At 47.1% G+C, this 17,640-nt stretch overlaps 1 protein-coding gene across 5 annotated transcripts in view; it reads left to right on the forward strand.

The window, feature by feature from the left end:
• ctc1 (CTS telomere maintenance complex component 1) overlaps positions 1–17,640 on the forward strand; it is a 119,881-nt gene that overhangs the window by 39,574 nt on the left and 62,667 nt on the right. For all 5 annotated transcript variants that reach the window (XR_005462532.1, XM_038813642.1, XM_038813639.1 and 2 more), the window contains exons 9-10: positions 9,044–9,221; positions 11,545–11,745. Coding sequence is in view for 4 of the 5 variants with exons in the window: in XM_038813642.1 (XP_038669570.1) it covers positions 9,044–9,221; positions 11,545–11,745 (379 nt within the window). In the remaining variant the exon portion in view is untranslated. The remainder of the gene's footprint in view (positions 1–9,043; positions 9,222–11,544; positions 11,746–17,640) is intronic.

Below are 17,640 nucleotides of genomic sequence, written 5' to 3' on the forward strand. Positions count from 1 at the left end.
ATTAATCTGGATTGTCTATTATCATCCTAAAACTTACAATACAATAATCGCTGACACTTGATCAACTTTGCCCACTTCATTTCTAAGAACCAAAAACAAGAACAGAGCATCCTTTCTTATTGGGCCAGACACAGACTGCTGTAGAAATTGTTTCTGGGGGGTAGACCCATGGAGAGTCAGCCGGCCGACGGGGAAGGAGTGCTCTTTCTATTCACATGTTCACAAGGTTTATTCTCGTATTGACTTCTTTATTAGGAGTAGGGACTTTTTGGAGGGGGTGAGGGATACTGAATACTCGCCGATCACTATTTCGGACCATGCTCCACATTGGGTCGACCTGCTGGTCTGCAAAGAAAGTTATCAGCGCCCAAAATGGAGCTTAGGGGTGGGATTATTGGCAGAGGAAAGGGTGTGTGAGAGAGTGGGGAAATGCATGCAGGACTACCTGCAGGTCAACGTTACAGGGGAAGTCTCAGCAGCGGTGCTCTGGAAGGCGCTGAAGGCGGTGGTGAGAGGGGAACTGATCAGGGTATTCAGGGACTTTTACAGTAAGCTGTATACCTCGGAACCCCCCACGGGGCTGGAGGGGATGAGGTGCTTCTTAGATGGGCTGACCTTCCCAAAGGTGGGCAGGGGGATGGTAGAGGGGCTGGGGGCCCCGATTAGAGCTGAAGAAGTAATGGGGGGCCTGAAGGCCATGCAGTCGGGTAAAGCCCCGGGGCCGGACGGGTATCCAGTGGCGTTCTACAAAAAGTTTGCGGGTATACTGGGGCCGGTGCTGGTTAGGGTGTTTAACGAGGTGAGGGACAATGGGGTGTTACCCCCGACGATGTCGCAAGCCACCATCTCGCTGATATTAAAACGGGATAAGGATCCGGAGGTCTGTGGGTCGTATAGGCCAATCTCCCTGATTAATGTAGACGCTAAACTGCTGGCCAAGATCCTGGCGTCCAGAATCAAAGACTGCGTACCGGACGTGATTGTGGAGGACCAAACGGGGTTTGTTAAGGACAGGCAGCTAGTACCCAATCTAAGAAGGCTACTCAATGTGATTATGATGCCCCCGGAGGGCAGAGAGGTGGAGGTAGTGGTGGCAATGGATGCCGAAAAGGCTTTTGACCGGGTGGAGTGGGACTATTTATGGGAGGTGCTGGGGACGGTTTGGGTTTGGAGAGGGCTTTGTGGACTGGGTTAAACTGCTATATCAGGCCCCGGAGGCTAGTGTAAGGACGAACAGGACGACCTCTGAGTATTTTATACTACACCGCGGGACAAGACAGGGATGCCCCCTCTCTCCACTGCGGTTTGCGTTGGCCATAGAACTGCTGGCAATTGCTCTGAGAGCGGTAGGGGGATGGAAGGGAATGGTCGGGGGGGGAAGATAGAACACAAGGTCTCGCTCTACGCGGACGACCTGCTTTTGTATGTGTCAGATCCAGCGGCAGGGATGGAAGGGGTTATGGAAATCCTTGGGGAGTTTGGCCAGTTTTCGGGCTACAAATTGAACATGGCAAAAAGCGAGATGTTTGTGGTGCAGGCGAGGGGTCAGGAGAATAGGCTGAGGGAGCTACCATTTAGGCTGGTTGGGGAAAGTTGTAGGTATCTAGGGATACAAATGGCGCGCGACTGGGGTAAGATGCATAGGTTGAACTTGTCCAGGCTGGTGGAGCAAATAAGGAGCGAGTTTCGGAGGTGGGATGCACTCCCGCTGTCACTAGCGGGGAGAGTACAGACAGTGAAGATGATGATCCTCCCAAGGTTCCTGTTTATTTTTCAGTGTCTCCCTATTTTCATTCCGCGGTCCTACTTTAAAAGAATCAATAGAATCATCCTGGGATTTGTTTGGTCGGGCAAGTCCTCGCGGGTAAAGGGGGGATGCTGTAACGGAACCGTAGCGAGGTGGGGCTGGCATTGCTGAACCTCAGCAACTACTACTGGGCGGCTAACATAGCCATGATAAGGAAATGGATGGTGGGTACGGGGTCGGTTTGGGAGCGGGTGGAGGCTGCTTCGTGCAGGGGCACCAGCTTGGCACCAGGTCACGGCTCCCCTGCCATTTCCACCGGCCAGGTACTCCACCAGCCCTGTAGTGGTGGCGGCTTTGTGGATTTGGGGCCAATGGAAGAAGCATGCGGGGGAAGTGGGAGCGTCGGTCTGGACCCCAATATGTGACAAATACCGATTTGTCCCGGGGAAGATGGATGGCAGGTTTTGACCGTCGCGGAGGGCGGGGGTGGGAAGGATGGGCGACTTGTTCCTGGCAGGGAGCTTCATGAACATGAGGGCGCTGGAGGAGAAGTTGGGGCTGGCGAGGGGGAATGACTTTCGGTACTTGCAGGTGCGGGATTTCGTACGTAGACAGGTCCCGTCCTTTCCACGCCTTCCACCAAGGGGGATCCAGGATATTTATAAGGAGCTTATGGGAGCGGAGGACACAGGGACCGAGGAACTGAAACTTAAGTGGGAGGAGGAGCTTGGTGGGGAGTTGGTGGGAGGTGTATAGGCAGACGCTCTGAGGAGGGTAAATGGAACCGCAACATGTGCTAGGCTCGGTCTGATTCAGTTCCAGGTGGTTCACCGGGCCCACATGACGGTGGCCCGGATGAGCAAATTCTTTGGGCTGGAGGACAAGTGTGCTAGATGTGGGGGAGGACCAGCGAACCATGTCCACATGTTCTGGGCGCGTCCAAAACTCAGGGGATACTGGCAGGAATTTGCGGACGTCATATCCCGGGTACTGAAAACAAGGGTGGCGATGAGTCCAGAGGTGGCGATTTTTGGGTGTCGGAAGACCCTGGAGTACAGGAGGGGATAGAGGCCGACGTTGTGGCCTTTGCTTCCCTGATAGCCCAGCGACGGATACTGTTGGCCTGGAGGGACTCAAAGCCTCCAAAGACCGAAGTATGGCTGTCGGACATGGCAAGCTTTCTCGGCTTGGAAAATATCAAGTTCACCTTACGAGGATCACTATCTGGGTTCGCCCGGAGGTGGCAACCATTCATCGACTTCTTCGCGGGGAACTAATCGTCAGCAGGGGTGGGGGGGTAGAATAGTGTAGAGTAGGGGGGGAAGAATAGGCGGGTCTATCTGCAAGAGTGGTACTGTTATTTGCACTATGTTTTTTATAATTGGTATCTGCACACTAATGCATATTGTTACTGTTTACAATGCCAAAAATACCTCAATAAAATTGTCTGTTTAAAAAAAAAGAAATTGTTTCTGATAATGTGTTGCCCCGATTTCTGTTTATGTAATGTGTTGCCCCGATTTCTGTTTATTTTTCAATGCCTACTGATTTTCCTGCCAAAGGCTTTTTTCAGGGAGATTGAGGGGAGGGAAGGTGGCCAGAGTGAGAAAGGTGCTGCTACAGAGGGGAAGGCAGGCAGGGGGTTTGGGTCTCCCGAACCTGATGTACTACTACTGGGCGGTGAATGTGGAGAAGGTGCGGAGCTGGGTCAGAGGGGTTGATTCCCAGTGGGTCAGAATGGAGGAGAGTTTGTGCAGGGGGTCGGGACTGAAAGCATTAGCAGCAGCGCCGCTCCCGATAACTCCGGAGGAAATACTCAGGGAGTCCGGTAATAATAGCTTCATTGAAAATGTGGAGGCAGTTTCGCCAACATTTCGGGTTAGGGGCAGGGTCAAGGGAAATGTCGATTTGGGGGAACTACAGATTTGAGCCAGGGAGGTGGGATGGAAGTTTTTGGAAATGGGAAGAGAAGGGGATTAAGACGCTAAAAGATTTGTTTCTTCGGGGTCGGTTTGCAGGATTGAGGGAGCTGGAAGCGAAGTATGGGCTGGAGCAGGGAGAAATGTTTAGATACATTCAGGTTCAGGATTTTGCCAGGAAGGAGATACAGAGCTTCCTGGAGGAACCGGCCTGCAGATTTCTGGAGGAGGTGCTGACGACAAGGGGACTGGAGAAGGGGGTAGGGTCAGCGGTGTACGGAGCTATTTTGGAAGAGGATAAGGCACCACTGGAAGGGATCAAAGCAAAGTGGGAGGAAGAGTTGGGAGAGGTTAAAGAGGAGAGGGTCTGGTGTGAGGTGCTCTGGAGAGTAAATGCCTCCACCTCGCGTGCGAGGTTGGGGCTGATACAGCTGAAGGTGGTATACAGAGCACACCTCATGAGGGCGAGGATGAGCCGATTCTTTGAAGGAGTAGAAGATGTGTGTGAGCATTGCTGGGGGGGGGGGGGGGGGGGGGGCTGCGGGCGCTAATCACATTCATACATTTTGGTCCTGTCCAAAACTAGAGAATTACTAGAAGGAGATTTTTTGGGTAATTTCCAAGGTGGTGCACATGAAACTGGACCCGGGTCCCCAGGAGGCCATATTCGGGGTGTCGGACCAGCCAGGGTTGGAAACGGGAGCGGAGGCAGATATCGTAGCCTTTGCATCGTTGATTGTCCGAAGGCGAATCCTGCTGGGATGGAAAACACCCTGGCGTGGCGGGGGACCTGTTGGAATAATTGACCCTTGAGAAGGTTACGTTTGAACTGAGGGGAAGGACAGAGGGGTTCTACAAGTTGTGGGCATTATTCATTAGGCACTTTCAAGAACTGGATAACATCGAACATTAGTTGGGGGGATGGGTGGGAGGGTTGGGGGGAGGGGGGCTGTGTGTATTAAGCGTATCTATGGGTTATCCCTGATTCCTTTTTGTCATTTGTTTATGTAAACATGTGGGCTGTTGTTTGGGGGTTGGTGGGAAGATGGGATCATTGTGATTGTTATGGGGATTGACATAATTGTTGCTGATTATTGTTTATTGTTGGTGGGTGTAAATTCGGGAGAAAATGTGGAAAAATAAAAATATTTTTAAAAAAAGAAATTGTTTCTGAACACAATTTAGGAATGTTTGCCCCTCATTGTCCTTTACGCTACCACTGTCACTACACATTTTTGGTAATTAAAGTTCCCCATTATAACTACTCTATCATGTTTGCATCTCTGGGGGGGGCGGCATGGTGGCACAGTGGTTAGCACTGCTGCCTCACGGCACCAAGGACCCAGGTTTGATCCCGGCCCTGGGTCACTGTCCGTGTGGAATTTTCACATACTCCCCATATCTGCATGTGTCTCGTCCCCACAACCTAAAGATGTACAGGATAGGTGGATTGGCTACGCTAAATTGCCCCTTAATTGGAAGAAATTAATTGGGTACTCGAAACTTAAAAACAAATGTTTCATTTCTCTGCAGATTTGTTCTACATCCTTCTTTCTATTTGGGGTTTATTGACCACACCGAGCAATGTAATTGCTTTTTTTTCTTCCTTAGCCTGAGCCAAATTGATTCTGTCCTTGATTCCTCTGGGACATCCTATTTCTCCAGCACTGCAATGCTCTCCCTAACCAATACCGCCACCCCTTCCCCTTTCTTTCCTATCTTTTCTGGACACCTTGCATCCAGGAATATCTAACAGCAACCCTGCCCTTTTTTGAACCAGGTCTCTGCTTTTGCCACAACAACACATTTCCCCAGCACAATCTGTACCTGTAACTCCCCAGTCTTATTTACTATATTTTGTGCCTTCATAACCCTAACCAATACCGCCACCCCTTCCCCTTTCTTTCCTATCTTTTCTGGACACCTTGCATCCAGGAATATCTAACAGCAACCCTGCCCTTTTTTGAACCAGGTCTCTGCTTTTGCCACAACAACACATTTCCCCAGCACAATCTGTACCTGTAACTCCCCAGTCTTATTTACTATATTTTGTGCCTTCAGTAACCTTTATTTGGACAACATTATTTTCTGCTTTACCTCAACCTCACTTATTGGCTGCGATTCTCCGATCGTGGGACAGAGTGTCCGTGCCACCGTGAACGCTGTCGCGTTTCATGACGGCGCGAAACGGGCGTGGGCACTAGCGATTCTGGTGCTGGAGTGGTTCACGCCACTCCAGCCTCACCACCTGGCGCGCACTGGGGTGCGGCGCTAACCCGCGAATGCGCAGTGGCGCCACGCCAACCAGCGCATGCGCAGTTGGGCTGCACCAACTGGCGAATGCGCGGGGGACTTCTTCATCGCGTCGGCCCTGACGCAACATGCGTCGGGTTTCAGGGGCCGGCCGCGTAATAAAATAGGGCCGGGGTTGGAGAGGCCGGCCCGCCGATCTGTGGACCCCGATCGCAGGCCAGACCCCATCGGAGGCGGCCTCCCCCAACAGGCACCCCCGACCCTACGCGCAGAGTTCCCGGTTCCCGCCGACTGCGAGCAGGTGTGAACGGCGCCGGTGGGACTCTGCCGTTTCCGCGCTCAGAGAATTGCCTGCCGGTGTCACGGGAAATAATGGCCCGAACGCCGATTCTCCTATACGGCACGGCATGGGAGAATCCCGCCCATTAACTTACTGTTCTCTATACTTGTACTTTATTCCCCTTCACAGTATTTTGTGCATACTGGTATTCTACTCCAATATTTCCTCTTGGTTCCCACATCCCTGCCAACTTAGTTTAAAGCCCTCTCAACAGCAAGAACAAAACGCTCCGCAAGGAACTCAGTCCCAGCTCTGTTCAAGTGCTACCCGTCCAGCCTGTACAGGTGCCATCTCTCCCAGAGCCAGTCCCAGTGTTCCAGGAATCTAAAACCCTCCCTCCTGCACCATCTTTCCAGCCACACGTTCACCTGGCTTATCCTCTTGCCTTATCCTCCTATTTCTGTGATCACTTTCGCATGGCACTGGGTTTGATCCAGAGATTTCTACATTAGAGTTCCAGCTTGCTAGTTTTCTGCCTAACTCACTAAATTCAGATTGCAGGCACCGCACTCCCTTCCTACATAAGTAATTTGTTCCACTGTGGAGCGCAACCTCTGGCTGTTTACCCTCTGCCTAGAAGAATATCCTGCAGCCATTCTGTGATATCCTTGTCCCTTGCACCAGAGAGGCAACATACAATTCTGGAGTCATGTCTTTCCTCTAACTAATAAATCCCCTATCACAATTGCTCTTCCCTTCTTCCTCCACTCCTGTATAGCTGAGCCGCTTGTGATGTCTCCAAACTACTCTGACTGCACTTTGAAGAACCAGCTTCCTCACCAGCTTCCAAAAGAAAACCGATTTCTGAGTGGGATCTCAGGGAACTCTGGCACTACCTGCCTAGTTCTCTTGGACTGTCTGCTGGTCACCTTTCCCTCTCTGCCTCTAGGTCCTTGAACTGCGGTGTGACCATTTCTCTGAAAGTGCTATATACTTGGCTCTCTGCCTCATGGATGCGCCAGTTACTCCAGCCACTGAAACCCAAAGCTAAGAGTCTGCAATTGTCCCCTGTGTCTGCGTGGGTTTCCTCCGAGTGCTTCAGTTTCCTCCCACAAGTCCCAAAGGACGTGCTTATTAGGTGAATTGGACATTCTGAATTCTCCCTATGTGTACCCGAATAAGCGCTGGAGTGTGGTGACTAGGGGATTTTCACAGTAACTTCATTGCAGTGCTAATGTAAGCCTACTTGTGATAAATACTATTATAATTCCTGCAGCTGGCTGCACTTCTTGCCCACATGGTCGTCCATGACTTCACACATAATACGGGATCCTCATTCTACGTGATTGAGCTGCCCTGCCATTTCTTAACTTCACTTCTCTTATGTTAACTCTATTCTATTTGTATCACCGTACAATATTAGGCCCTAACTTTCCCTTGATCCTGATGCGTGTTTTGCACACTGCCCCTTACCCGAGATGCAATGGGTTATTTAATAAAATATTATTTGGCTAGAGTGTGACATACAGCAATTTATTGAGGATTTTAGTATTACCTTTCAGACTCCGAAATGGTTTAAGTACTTGAAACTTAGTCCATCAGTTGATCTGGAAAGCATTTTATAGGTAGATCTAGTGGAGAGTGTTTTATGTAGTTTATTGTATTTTCTGTATTGTCCTACTTTTTGGCAGATGCGACTTTAAAAAGCAATAATGTTACAAGAGACCAGGTCATCCAGTTTTATTATAAGAAAAAATCAAGTGATGAACTATGTAAATGTATGGGAGTCATTTAGGTTATATGCTTGACTGTATCAGTGGCTATCTAAAATAAAATCAGGAAAATGCTTTCTTTTACATCTCTCACTTTGACTTACCCATTTCTTTTATTCTCTTTAATTTTCCCTTTTCTGGGATGGGAGGTTCAAATATATGAAACATAAAGCATATCAATTGCTTCAATGCAAATGTGCCAGTTGTCCTTTTTTCAAAATAAAAATATTCTTTGCAAAGCCGTTCAAAACAGACAAAAGGGGGCCATTTGGCCCATCGTGTGAATGCTAGCTGCAAACGAGTGTGCAATCCAACCCCATCCTCCTGATCTTGTAGGTTATGGTACCTTGAGTGCATTCCCAAGTTTTTATTTATTGATTTCTGCCTCATCATCCATTCAGCCCGCGAGTACAAAATCCTTCCCCAAAATCCCTACTTTCCTACCTTTGGGTGAACCTTGGTGCTGATATGTATGTGAAAATGTATTTTTTAAAATTGCGTATGTTAATTTTCCAATATGTTTATATGAGCTGGTGAGCTGGTTTAGCTCACTCGGCTAAATCGCTGGCTTTTACAGCAGACCAAGCAGGCCAGCAGCACGGTTCGATTCCCGTACCAGCCTCCCCGGATAGGCGCCGGAATGTGGCGACTAGGGGCTTTTCACAGTAACTTCATTGAAGCCTACTCGTGACAATAAGTGATTTTCATTTCATTTTCATTTAGTCTCTCTTTACTAGACCTGTATGCCTTAAATCCAGGAAGCTCTATTGATGTGTTTATTTGGCTTTATAAATGATCTTTCTCTTCTCCCTGTCTTCCAGTGGTTCTGAAATGTCTGCTTTTAAGCATTGTTTTTGCATATAAGATACCGGTCACACTCATAGTTAACTTTGATGGTTACAGTTTTGGCAAATACGCAGCAAGAACAAATGCCTTTGCTATCGTTCTATTCCTTTATTTATACATTCGATCGAGAGTTGGGACAATTATTAAATGGGAAAAGTTAAAAGAAGCCTCTTGCTGTTCTTGTTTTGTAAGAAGTCACTGTCATCTCTTTTCCTCTGTGTTGCAGATTTTGCCCTTGCTTCCTCACAAAGCACTACATGCTAATGTGTGATATTGATACTGGGGTTATTGGGATGTTTTTCAACTCTATTCTGAAATATGCCGGGTGGAACTTAGCAGCTAGACCAAGGAGAGACATATACCAGGAGATATTGGCTGAATCACATCACTGTCCACTTAAAGAGGTGTTAATAATTAAAATTTTGTTCGGTTACAGTATATTAAGTATTGTGTTTTAATTGATGGAAGTTTACAACATGAAACAGGCCCTTCAGCCCAACTTGTCCATGCTACCCAGTTTTTACCACTAAGCTCATCCCAATTGTCCACATTTGGCCCATATCCTCTCTGCCCAGCTTTCCCATATAACTTTCTAAATGCTTTTTAAAAGACAAAATTGTACCTGCCTCTATGACTGCGCCGGGCAGATCATTCCAGACACTCACCATCCTCTGTGTGAAAAGATACTTAACTCTTTTTAAAAATATATTTTTATGCTCCAGATAGGGGCAGCATGGTAGCACAGTTGCTTCACAGCTCCAGGGCCCCAGGTTCGATTCCCGGCTTGGGTCACTGTGCGTAGACTGCACGTTTTCCCCATGTCTGCGTGGGTTCCCCCCGGGTGCTCCAGTATCCTCCCACAGTCCAAATATGTGCAGTTTAGGTGGATTGGCCATCCTAAATTGCCCTTTAGTGTCCAAAAAATTTGGCTGGGGTTACTGGGTTAGGGTAGGGGTGTGGGCTTGGGTAGGGTGCTCTTATCAAGCGCTGGTGCAGACTCGATGGGCCGAATGGCCTCCTTCTGCATTGCAAATTCTATGATTCTATAATATCCTCAGCTACCACCCCCACTGTTTTCTTTCTCTCCCCCCCCCCCCCCCCCCCCCCCCACAATTCTTTTCCTGACTATTTTCTTCTCTATAATTCTGCGGATATCAGCAGTATTTTAATACCTTGCCTGTGTGACTGCTCTTCAGCAGAGAGCTCAGATAAGTGAATCCTGTCGGAGAGAATCAGAGTTGAGCCCAATCCTCTCCGTACTTTGAACATGCCTTAAGAATTAGAAACCAGAAACCTGGCCAGTTTTTATCTCCTCTAACCTGTGGACTATACTAATTTTAATATTGCTTTTATTGAGTCAGTAAGACAGGATCTGCCGTATTGTTCAGCTATTCATTAGGCTAATCAACTGAGCATTGACGCAGCTGATATTCCATGAATTGAAATTATTAAACTGGAGAGTACTTTGCACATGTGGTGTATTGTACATCGTCTTCCTTTATCCTGTCACTGGCAGATGTACCTCCACCAGCCTAGGTCCCTCCTCTAGAACTTTGTCCCTTAGCCTGTCAACCTCCTCAACCCTTGCCCAAACCACTTATTTGACCAACCTCTTTGTCATTCCTTCCAATATCTCTTCGGCTAGCAATTCTTTTTTGATTGCACCCCTCAAGTGCCTTGGGAGATATTTCAACATTAAAGACATATTTATTAGCAGTATCTTTTTGAAATAGTTAATGTATCTGCTCTTTTTGCTTTCAGTTCATTGTTAAATATAATTTTTCGGTAACGACAATGATCTTTCCATCCACAGGGGGCATAGTCACCTTTCTAGTGTAGGAATGAAGGCAGCAAGTTCAAATAAATACCAATGTGATGATGTTTACCAGATAATCTGTTAATCAGGGGAGGCGGTGGTGTAGTGGTACTGTCACTGGACGAGTAATCCAGAGATCCCGGATAATGCTCTGGGGACCTGGGTTCAATTCTGGGCGACTCTCTGTGGAGTTTGTACATTCTCCCCGTGCCTACATGGGTTTCTTCTTGGGCAGCACGGTAGCACAGTGGTTAGCACTGTTGTTTCACAGCTCCAGGGTCCCAGGTTCGATTCCAGGCTTGGGTCACTGTCTGTGCGGAGTCTGCAAGTTCTCCCCGTGTCTGTGTGGGGTTCCTCTGGGTGCTCTGGTTTCCTCCCATGGTCAAAAGATGTGCAAATTAGGTGGATTGGCCATTCTAAATTGTCCCTTACTGTCCAATGGTTAGGTGGGATTATGAGGATGGGACAAGGATGGGGTGTTCTTTTGGAGATTGGTGCAGACTCAGTGGGCCGAATGGCTTCCTTCTGCACTGGAGGGATTCTTTGATTCTATGATTTGGAAATCTCCAGTCCTCTGGCACCTCCCCTGAGCTAAATTGCCCCTTATTGTCTGGGGATTTGCAGATTAGGTTATGGGATTATGGAGATTGGGGGGGGGGGGGGGGGGGTGGTTTGGACATGGGTACGGTGCTGTTCCAAAGGGTAGGTTCAAACTCGATGTGCCGAATGGCCTTCTGCACAGTTGGGATTCTGTGATTCTATGATTAGATTTTTGTGTTCTCTGGTGTGGTATCTGAACCCCCAGTCACCTGACTGAGGGGAGGAGTGCTCCTACTGAACCACTCCTGCATGCTTCTCTTTTCTTGTGATTTGATAATCTACTGATTTCATTTCATTTTGTTTCTCTTTAGATTTCAAAACCACATTTTCCATGTCAGAGTCCGTCATTATCAGAATTGTTATCTCTTGCTGAAGAACGAGCTTGGAAAGATCTTGATTTGTCCTCCTTGTTGCCAGATGCAGAGATCAAACACTTGATAGCTCAGCAGCTTAACAGTAAGCTTGCTTGGTCGTTTGATGTTTTATACCCTGAAGATTTCCAACCGCAAATGGTACTTTTGAGTATTACTTTCAATTTAAATAACGGCAATAACATTGATTTGCTAAATCATTACAATGGTTTTGATTCTTGGTTTTAATGGCTTATTTGTTGGTTCTTTTCCTGCACCTAATGTGCATAAGGCAGAGGGTTCATCTGTTCCCAAGGTAGTTTTTCTCTGGAACGAGTCGCCAGATTGCCATAAGAGGCTTGTAGCTTAAAGGGCGCCACTCCACATCAAGCATGGCTGACCAGGAATCTCTCCCGCTTTTACCACCTGTCATTGGCATGTATTGGAAAGATTTTGCAGGTTGATGCTCATCTTGTTTGGCCGTGTTATGAATGCACCTTCCTCGGCCATCAAGTCCTGAGGTGGGACTTGAACCCTGAGCTTCTGGCTGGAGACAGAGACAATACCCACTGTGCCACAAGTCCTCTGTGGTTAATATGACGATTTAATTTAATCACAATTGGTCACTTGAAGTCAAAATGCTATTGAAACAAGGCCTACTGTTTTTGGTTGAAAAGTACTATTTTCTCCCCTGATTCTTAGTAAACAAGAACATTACTGTTTGATCAAGTACTGAGCCGTACTGACGAGAAGGCCTCAGTTTTAATGTTGGACCTGTGCTAAGTTAACTAATGTCAGCTAGTGCAGTGTTTGTGATGCTATAGTTGGCCTCAGTGTCACTGAGGTAGAGAGAGGTGGAAATCAGTGTAAAGCTCCTATTTCTGATCACTAACAAGGTGCCCCTATTGTTAAGTACTGTTTATTAGGCATATTTGAGCTATTTAGCCCACTGAATCTATGCCAGCTCCTGCAAAGTAATCTAGTCTATCCCAATCGTTGCTAGGTCTTCCCAAACCTGCAACTTTATATCCTTTGGGACTTACCAGTGGTATAATGTAGGGAAAAGACATGCACAAGGTGGCTCCCACTAAAATACTGCACTTTTTACCCGTTCTCTTAATACCCTGGGTTGTTTTCTCTTGAAAACCCTAATAATTAATGTAATAAGGATTGTGTATGGTTAAAATGCCCAAACACGTCAGGGGAAAGAAGGTGAAAAGCAGAAGTTCGTCGTCGGAGTCTGAGGCCTCTTCGAGTTCATTGGCAGATAAAATAACGGGTTCAGCCTCTGGTGCTCCAGCCACTCCACCAACGGCTTGGGTGTTTTCTAGTATATTGGCGAAGGAATTTAAAAACCAATGAATTGTGTTAGAGGATCTCCAGAATCAATGGAAGAGGCCTTGACCCCCATTCGAGCGACTGGGGAAAACCAAAGAAACAGTGGAGTCCATGAACCCATGTAAAAAATATATGGAAGGGACCCTTTCGAACCACAGTGATAAAATTGCCTCACTGGCATTGGAACTATCTTCGGTGGCCAAAGCGAAGGAAGCCTTGAAGGCCAAGGTGGGCGGCACGGTAGCATAGTGGTTAGCACAATTGCTTCACAGCGCCAGGGTCCCAGGTGTGATTACCGTATGGGTCACAGTCTGTGCAAAGTCTGCAGGTTCTCCCCCTGTCTGTGTGGGTTTCCTCCGGGTGCTCCAGTTTCCTCCCTCAAATCCAAAGATGTGCAGGTTAGGTGGATTGGCCATGCTAACTTGCCCTTAGTGAACAAAAAGGTTAGGTGGGGTTACTGGTTTATGGGGATAGGGTGGAGGTGTGGGCTTAATTCAGGTGCCCTTGCCAAGGACCCGTGCAGACTCGATTGGCCGAATGGCCTCCTTCTGCACTGTAAATTCTATCAATGATATAGAGAATAGGTTCAGGAGGCAAAGTATTCAAATTGTGGGGCTGCTGGAGGAAATGGAAGGCCACATGCCCACAGAGTACTTTGCAGGTATGTTTGGTAAGCTGGGGGTGATGGTGGATTCACATCCCTTCCTGAGTTGGACCGAGCCCATCGTACACTCCGGCCGAGGTCTCATCCTGAGGATCCACCGTGTGCGGTAATAGTAAAGTTTCACAGCTTCAAGGAGAGAGAGAGCATTGACCGGTCAACCCTCCTTAATTGTGTACGATTCTGGTTGGCACACTACCAGAAGGATGTGGATGCTTTGGAGAGGGTACAGAAACGGTTTACTAGGATGTTGTCTGATATGGAGGGCATTAGCTATGAGGAGAGGTTAGATAAACGCAGTCTGTTCTCACTGGAATGACGGAGTTTGAGAGGGGACCTGATAGAGGTCTACAAGATTACGAGTGGCATGGACAGGGTAGATAGTCAGATGCTCTTTTCTACGGTGGGAGAGTCAAGTGCTAGGGGACATAGGTTTAAAGTGCATGGGGAAAGTTTAGAACAGATGTGTGAGGCAAGTTTTTTACACAGAGGGTGGTAAATATATGGAGCATGAAAATGAAATGAAATGAAAATCGCTTATTCTCACGAGTAGGCTTCAATGAAGTTACTGTGAAAAGTTCCCTAGTCGCCACATTCCGCCGCCTGTCTGGGGAGGCTGGTACGGGAATCGAACCGTGCTGCTGGCCTGCTTGGTCTGCTTTAAAAGCCAGCGATTTAGCCCAGTGAGCTAAACCAGCCCCTAAGATGGTATGATGCCTGGAGAGGTGGTGGGTTTGTTTTAGTTTAGGCAGGTACCATGGTCGGCGCATGCTTGGAGGGCCGAAGGGGCTATTCCTGTGCTGTTTTGTTTTTTGGAGGAGAGCACAACTGGGGATGTTGCCTTTTCGCCTTGCCAAGACTGGCTTTTGTTATCTGGGGATATGGGTGGCCCACAACTGGGTCTCGCTTCATAAATCATTACACTGGTGGACAGTATCAAAACAGACTTGTAGAGGTGGGATAATCTACTCTATCCTTGGCGGATAGGGCTAAGAAAATGAATGTGCTCCGAGATTTTCATTTTACTTTCAGTGTCTCTCCATTTTTCTCCCCAAGTCCTTTTTTGTTAAAGTCAACAAATTGGTGTCCTCTGTTTGAGCAGGTAAGACTCCCAGAATTTGTGGGTTTTACTCTGAAAAGAGTCGGGAGACCTAACCCTACCCAATTTATTGTTTTACTATTGGGCAGCCAATATTCGGAAGATATTGTTGTGGTTTCGTGATCCCAGTTCCATATGGGGACAAATGGAAGCGAGCCCCTGCACTGCTTCTAGTTTTCGTGCACCAGTTACTGCACCGTTGCCTGTTTCCCCAGTGAGATTGTCCTCTAATCCAGTGGTGGTCTCCACAATAAGGGTTTGGAAGCCATCCAGGTAACATTTCAAGCTCTGGTCACTGACTTCGCTAATCCCCATCTGCAATAACCACCTTTTCCTATCAGCTGGTTTGGACCCGTGTTTGGGAGGAGAAGGGCCTGGAGAGGTTTGGGGACCTTTTTGTGGATGGGAGGTTTGCTAGTTTTAAGGAGTTGGCTGAGGAATTCCAGTCACGTGGTTCCAGTCTTTTCAGATAATTTCAATTCTGGATTGTTCACGCAAGGTTTCCACTCCTTTCCTTTAGCGCCACCCTCTTCCTGATGAAGAAGATTCTACCTCTGGTTAGGCCTCGCGGGGGTTCTATTTTGGACATATCTGGCCAGATCCTTTCAACAGATTCTGATCCATTGATTGAGTTAAGGCTGAAATGGATCCCATTCTTATTTGTGAGGTATGGAGTGAGGCCCTTCCCAGGGTCAACTCCACATCTTCATATACTCGGCTGAATTTGATTTAATTTAAGGCTTTGCACAGGACACATCTGACCAGAACTCGGGTGTGCGGATTTTTCTCCACGGTTGAAGATAAGTGCGAGTGCTGCTCTTGGGGGACGGCTATTCATACACCTATGTTCAGGGGGCAGTACTGTAGCATAGTGGATAGCACTGTGGCTTCACAGCTCCAAGGTCCCAGGTTCGATTCTCCGCTGGGTCACTGTCTGTGTGGAGTCTGCATGTTCTCCCCGTGGTTGCGTGGGTTTCCTCCAGGTTCTCCGGTTTCCTCCCACAGTCCAAAGATGTGCAGGTTAGGTGGATTGGCCATGATAAATTGCCCTTAGTGTCCAAAAGGGTTAGGAAGGGTTATTGGGTTAGGGTGATAGGGTGGAAGTGAGGGCTTAAGTGGGTCGGTGCAGACCCGATGGGCCGAATGGCCTCCTTCTGCACTGTATGTTCCATGGTCCTGTCCCAAGTTGATAAGCTTTTGTGCTTCTTTCTTTAACACCATGTCAGAGATACTCCGTGTAGACTTGGACCCATGTCTGCTGGTGGCCACATTTGGGGTGCCGGATTTGCCCGGGTTGCAGTCTGGGGTGAAGGTGGATGTCTTCGCCTTGGGCTTATTGGTAGCCCGGAGGCGAATTCTGCTTGGATGGAGGTCTCCTACTCCACCTAGTACCTCAGCTTGGTTGGGTGACCTCATGTCTTTTTCTGCATTTGGAGAATTCTATGATTCTGAAAAGGTCAAATACACCATCAGGGCGTCGGTGGAGGGGTTCTACCTAAGATGGCAACCATTCATTTCCTTTTTTAAAGAGTCCGTCATCGTCAACTGTTGAGGGATTTAGTTTAGTTTTTGTGTTAAAGTTAATGTGTGTTGTTTTTTTGTTTCTTCTATAGTATATTTATTTATGTTTGATTGTTTTGAATGGTTTTGTTTACGATGGAAAAATTTTAAGGAACGTTTTTTAAAACACTTCCACCTTCCTTTTGAAATCATTGATTGTTTCCACTTCCACCACCCTCATGGCTGGTGAGTTCCAGGTCATTATCACTTGCTGCATGGGGAAAAAAAGGCCTCATATTCCTCTTGCATCCCTTGCCCAGGACCGTGACTCTTTGCTCCCCAATCATTGTACCATTAACTAATGGGAGCAGTTTTTCCTTCACTATCTTATCTAACTTTGTAGACCTTTAACAAATCTCTTTTGCCGTTGTTGGTTGAGGACATGAATGGGTTTGGAGATGCATCCCCAACATGGTGGATTTTCCTGCAGAAACATGTGAGTGTGTTAAAAATAGCCACTTGAGCATGGTTTTGTAAGCTGCTGTGGCTTGTTACACTACTGAGGAGTTAATTTGAGAGGAGAAAAAGGATGGAAATAAAAATTGCTGAAGTAATTCATCCTTGCCACAGGGTGGCTCTGTGATGAGCTGTATTGAATTTGTTGTCATGCTAGTTTCAGTAGAAACAGTCTGTTTAATGTGCAATGCCATCCAATGCTTGATGTGGGTATTGCAATATCACAAACACAAAAGCTTGCAACAACATGCAACAACTCAGCAAAAAAATATTTTTTGATGGAAATAATAGTCTGGAGAAGCCGGTTGGATATCTCCTGTGCTGCTAACATTCTATGATTCTATAACAGTGAAGGAAGTGCAGTCTTGCAGAGAAAAATGTGGTTAAAAATAACATTTACACATTTTTTGATCGCTGTTGGGAGTAATCACTTTAATTAAATGCTGGTTTTGGACCAGTAACCCACAATAAGCAGAGTTGGGTACCTGCCAAGTGGTAAATTTGGCATGAGCCTGCCTCTAGGTCAGGTCTTCCTGCATTGAAATAGGAACCTGCCACCATTTCTGCTACAGTATATCTGTCTCAAACTTTGGTGCTCCCTCTTTCTCTTGGTCTTTTGCCTATGGCCTATTTTATGTTTTTTTTAACATCAGTTTGATGTTCCTAACAGCACTGTGGGTATACAGTACTTACAACACCTGGACTGCAGTGGCTCAAAAAGGAAGCTCACCATCATTTTCTCAAGGGCAATTAGGGATGGACAATAAATAGTGCCTGGCCAGTGACACCCACAACCCTTGAAAGAATACAATAATAAACCTCATAGTATTTCTTGATTTATGTCATCTTTTCTACTGTGAGATACTGTTTAAAGAGGCAAGGTGTGCCCTGTGCTGCACACCATGCCTCTTTAAACAGTATATGATTTTTTTTTTAAAAATCT

Source organism: Scyliorhinus canicula, chromosome 12, assembly GCF_902713615.1.
Source record: "Scyliorhinus canicula chromosome 12, sScyCan1.1, whole genome shotgun sequence".
Taxonomy (NCBI): domain Eukaryota; kingdom Metazoa; phylum Chordata; class Chondrichthyes; order Carcharhiniformes; family Scyliorhinidae; genus Scyliorhinus; species Scyliorhinus canicula.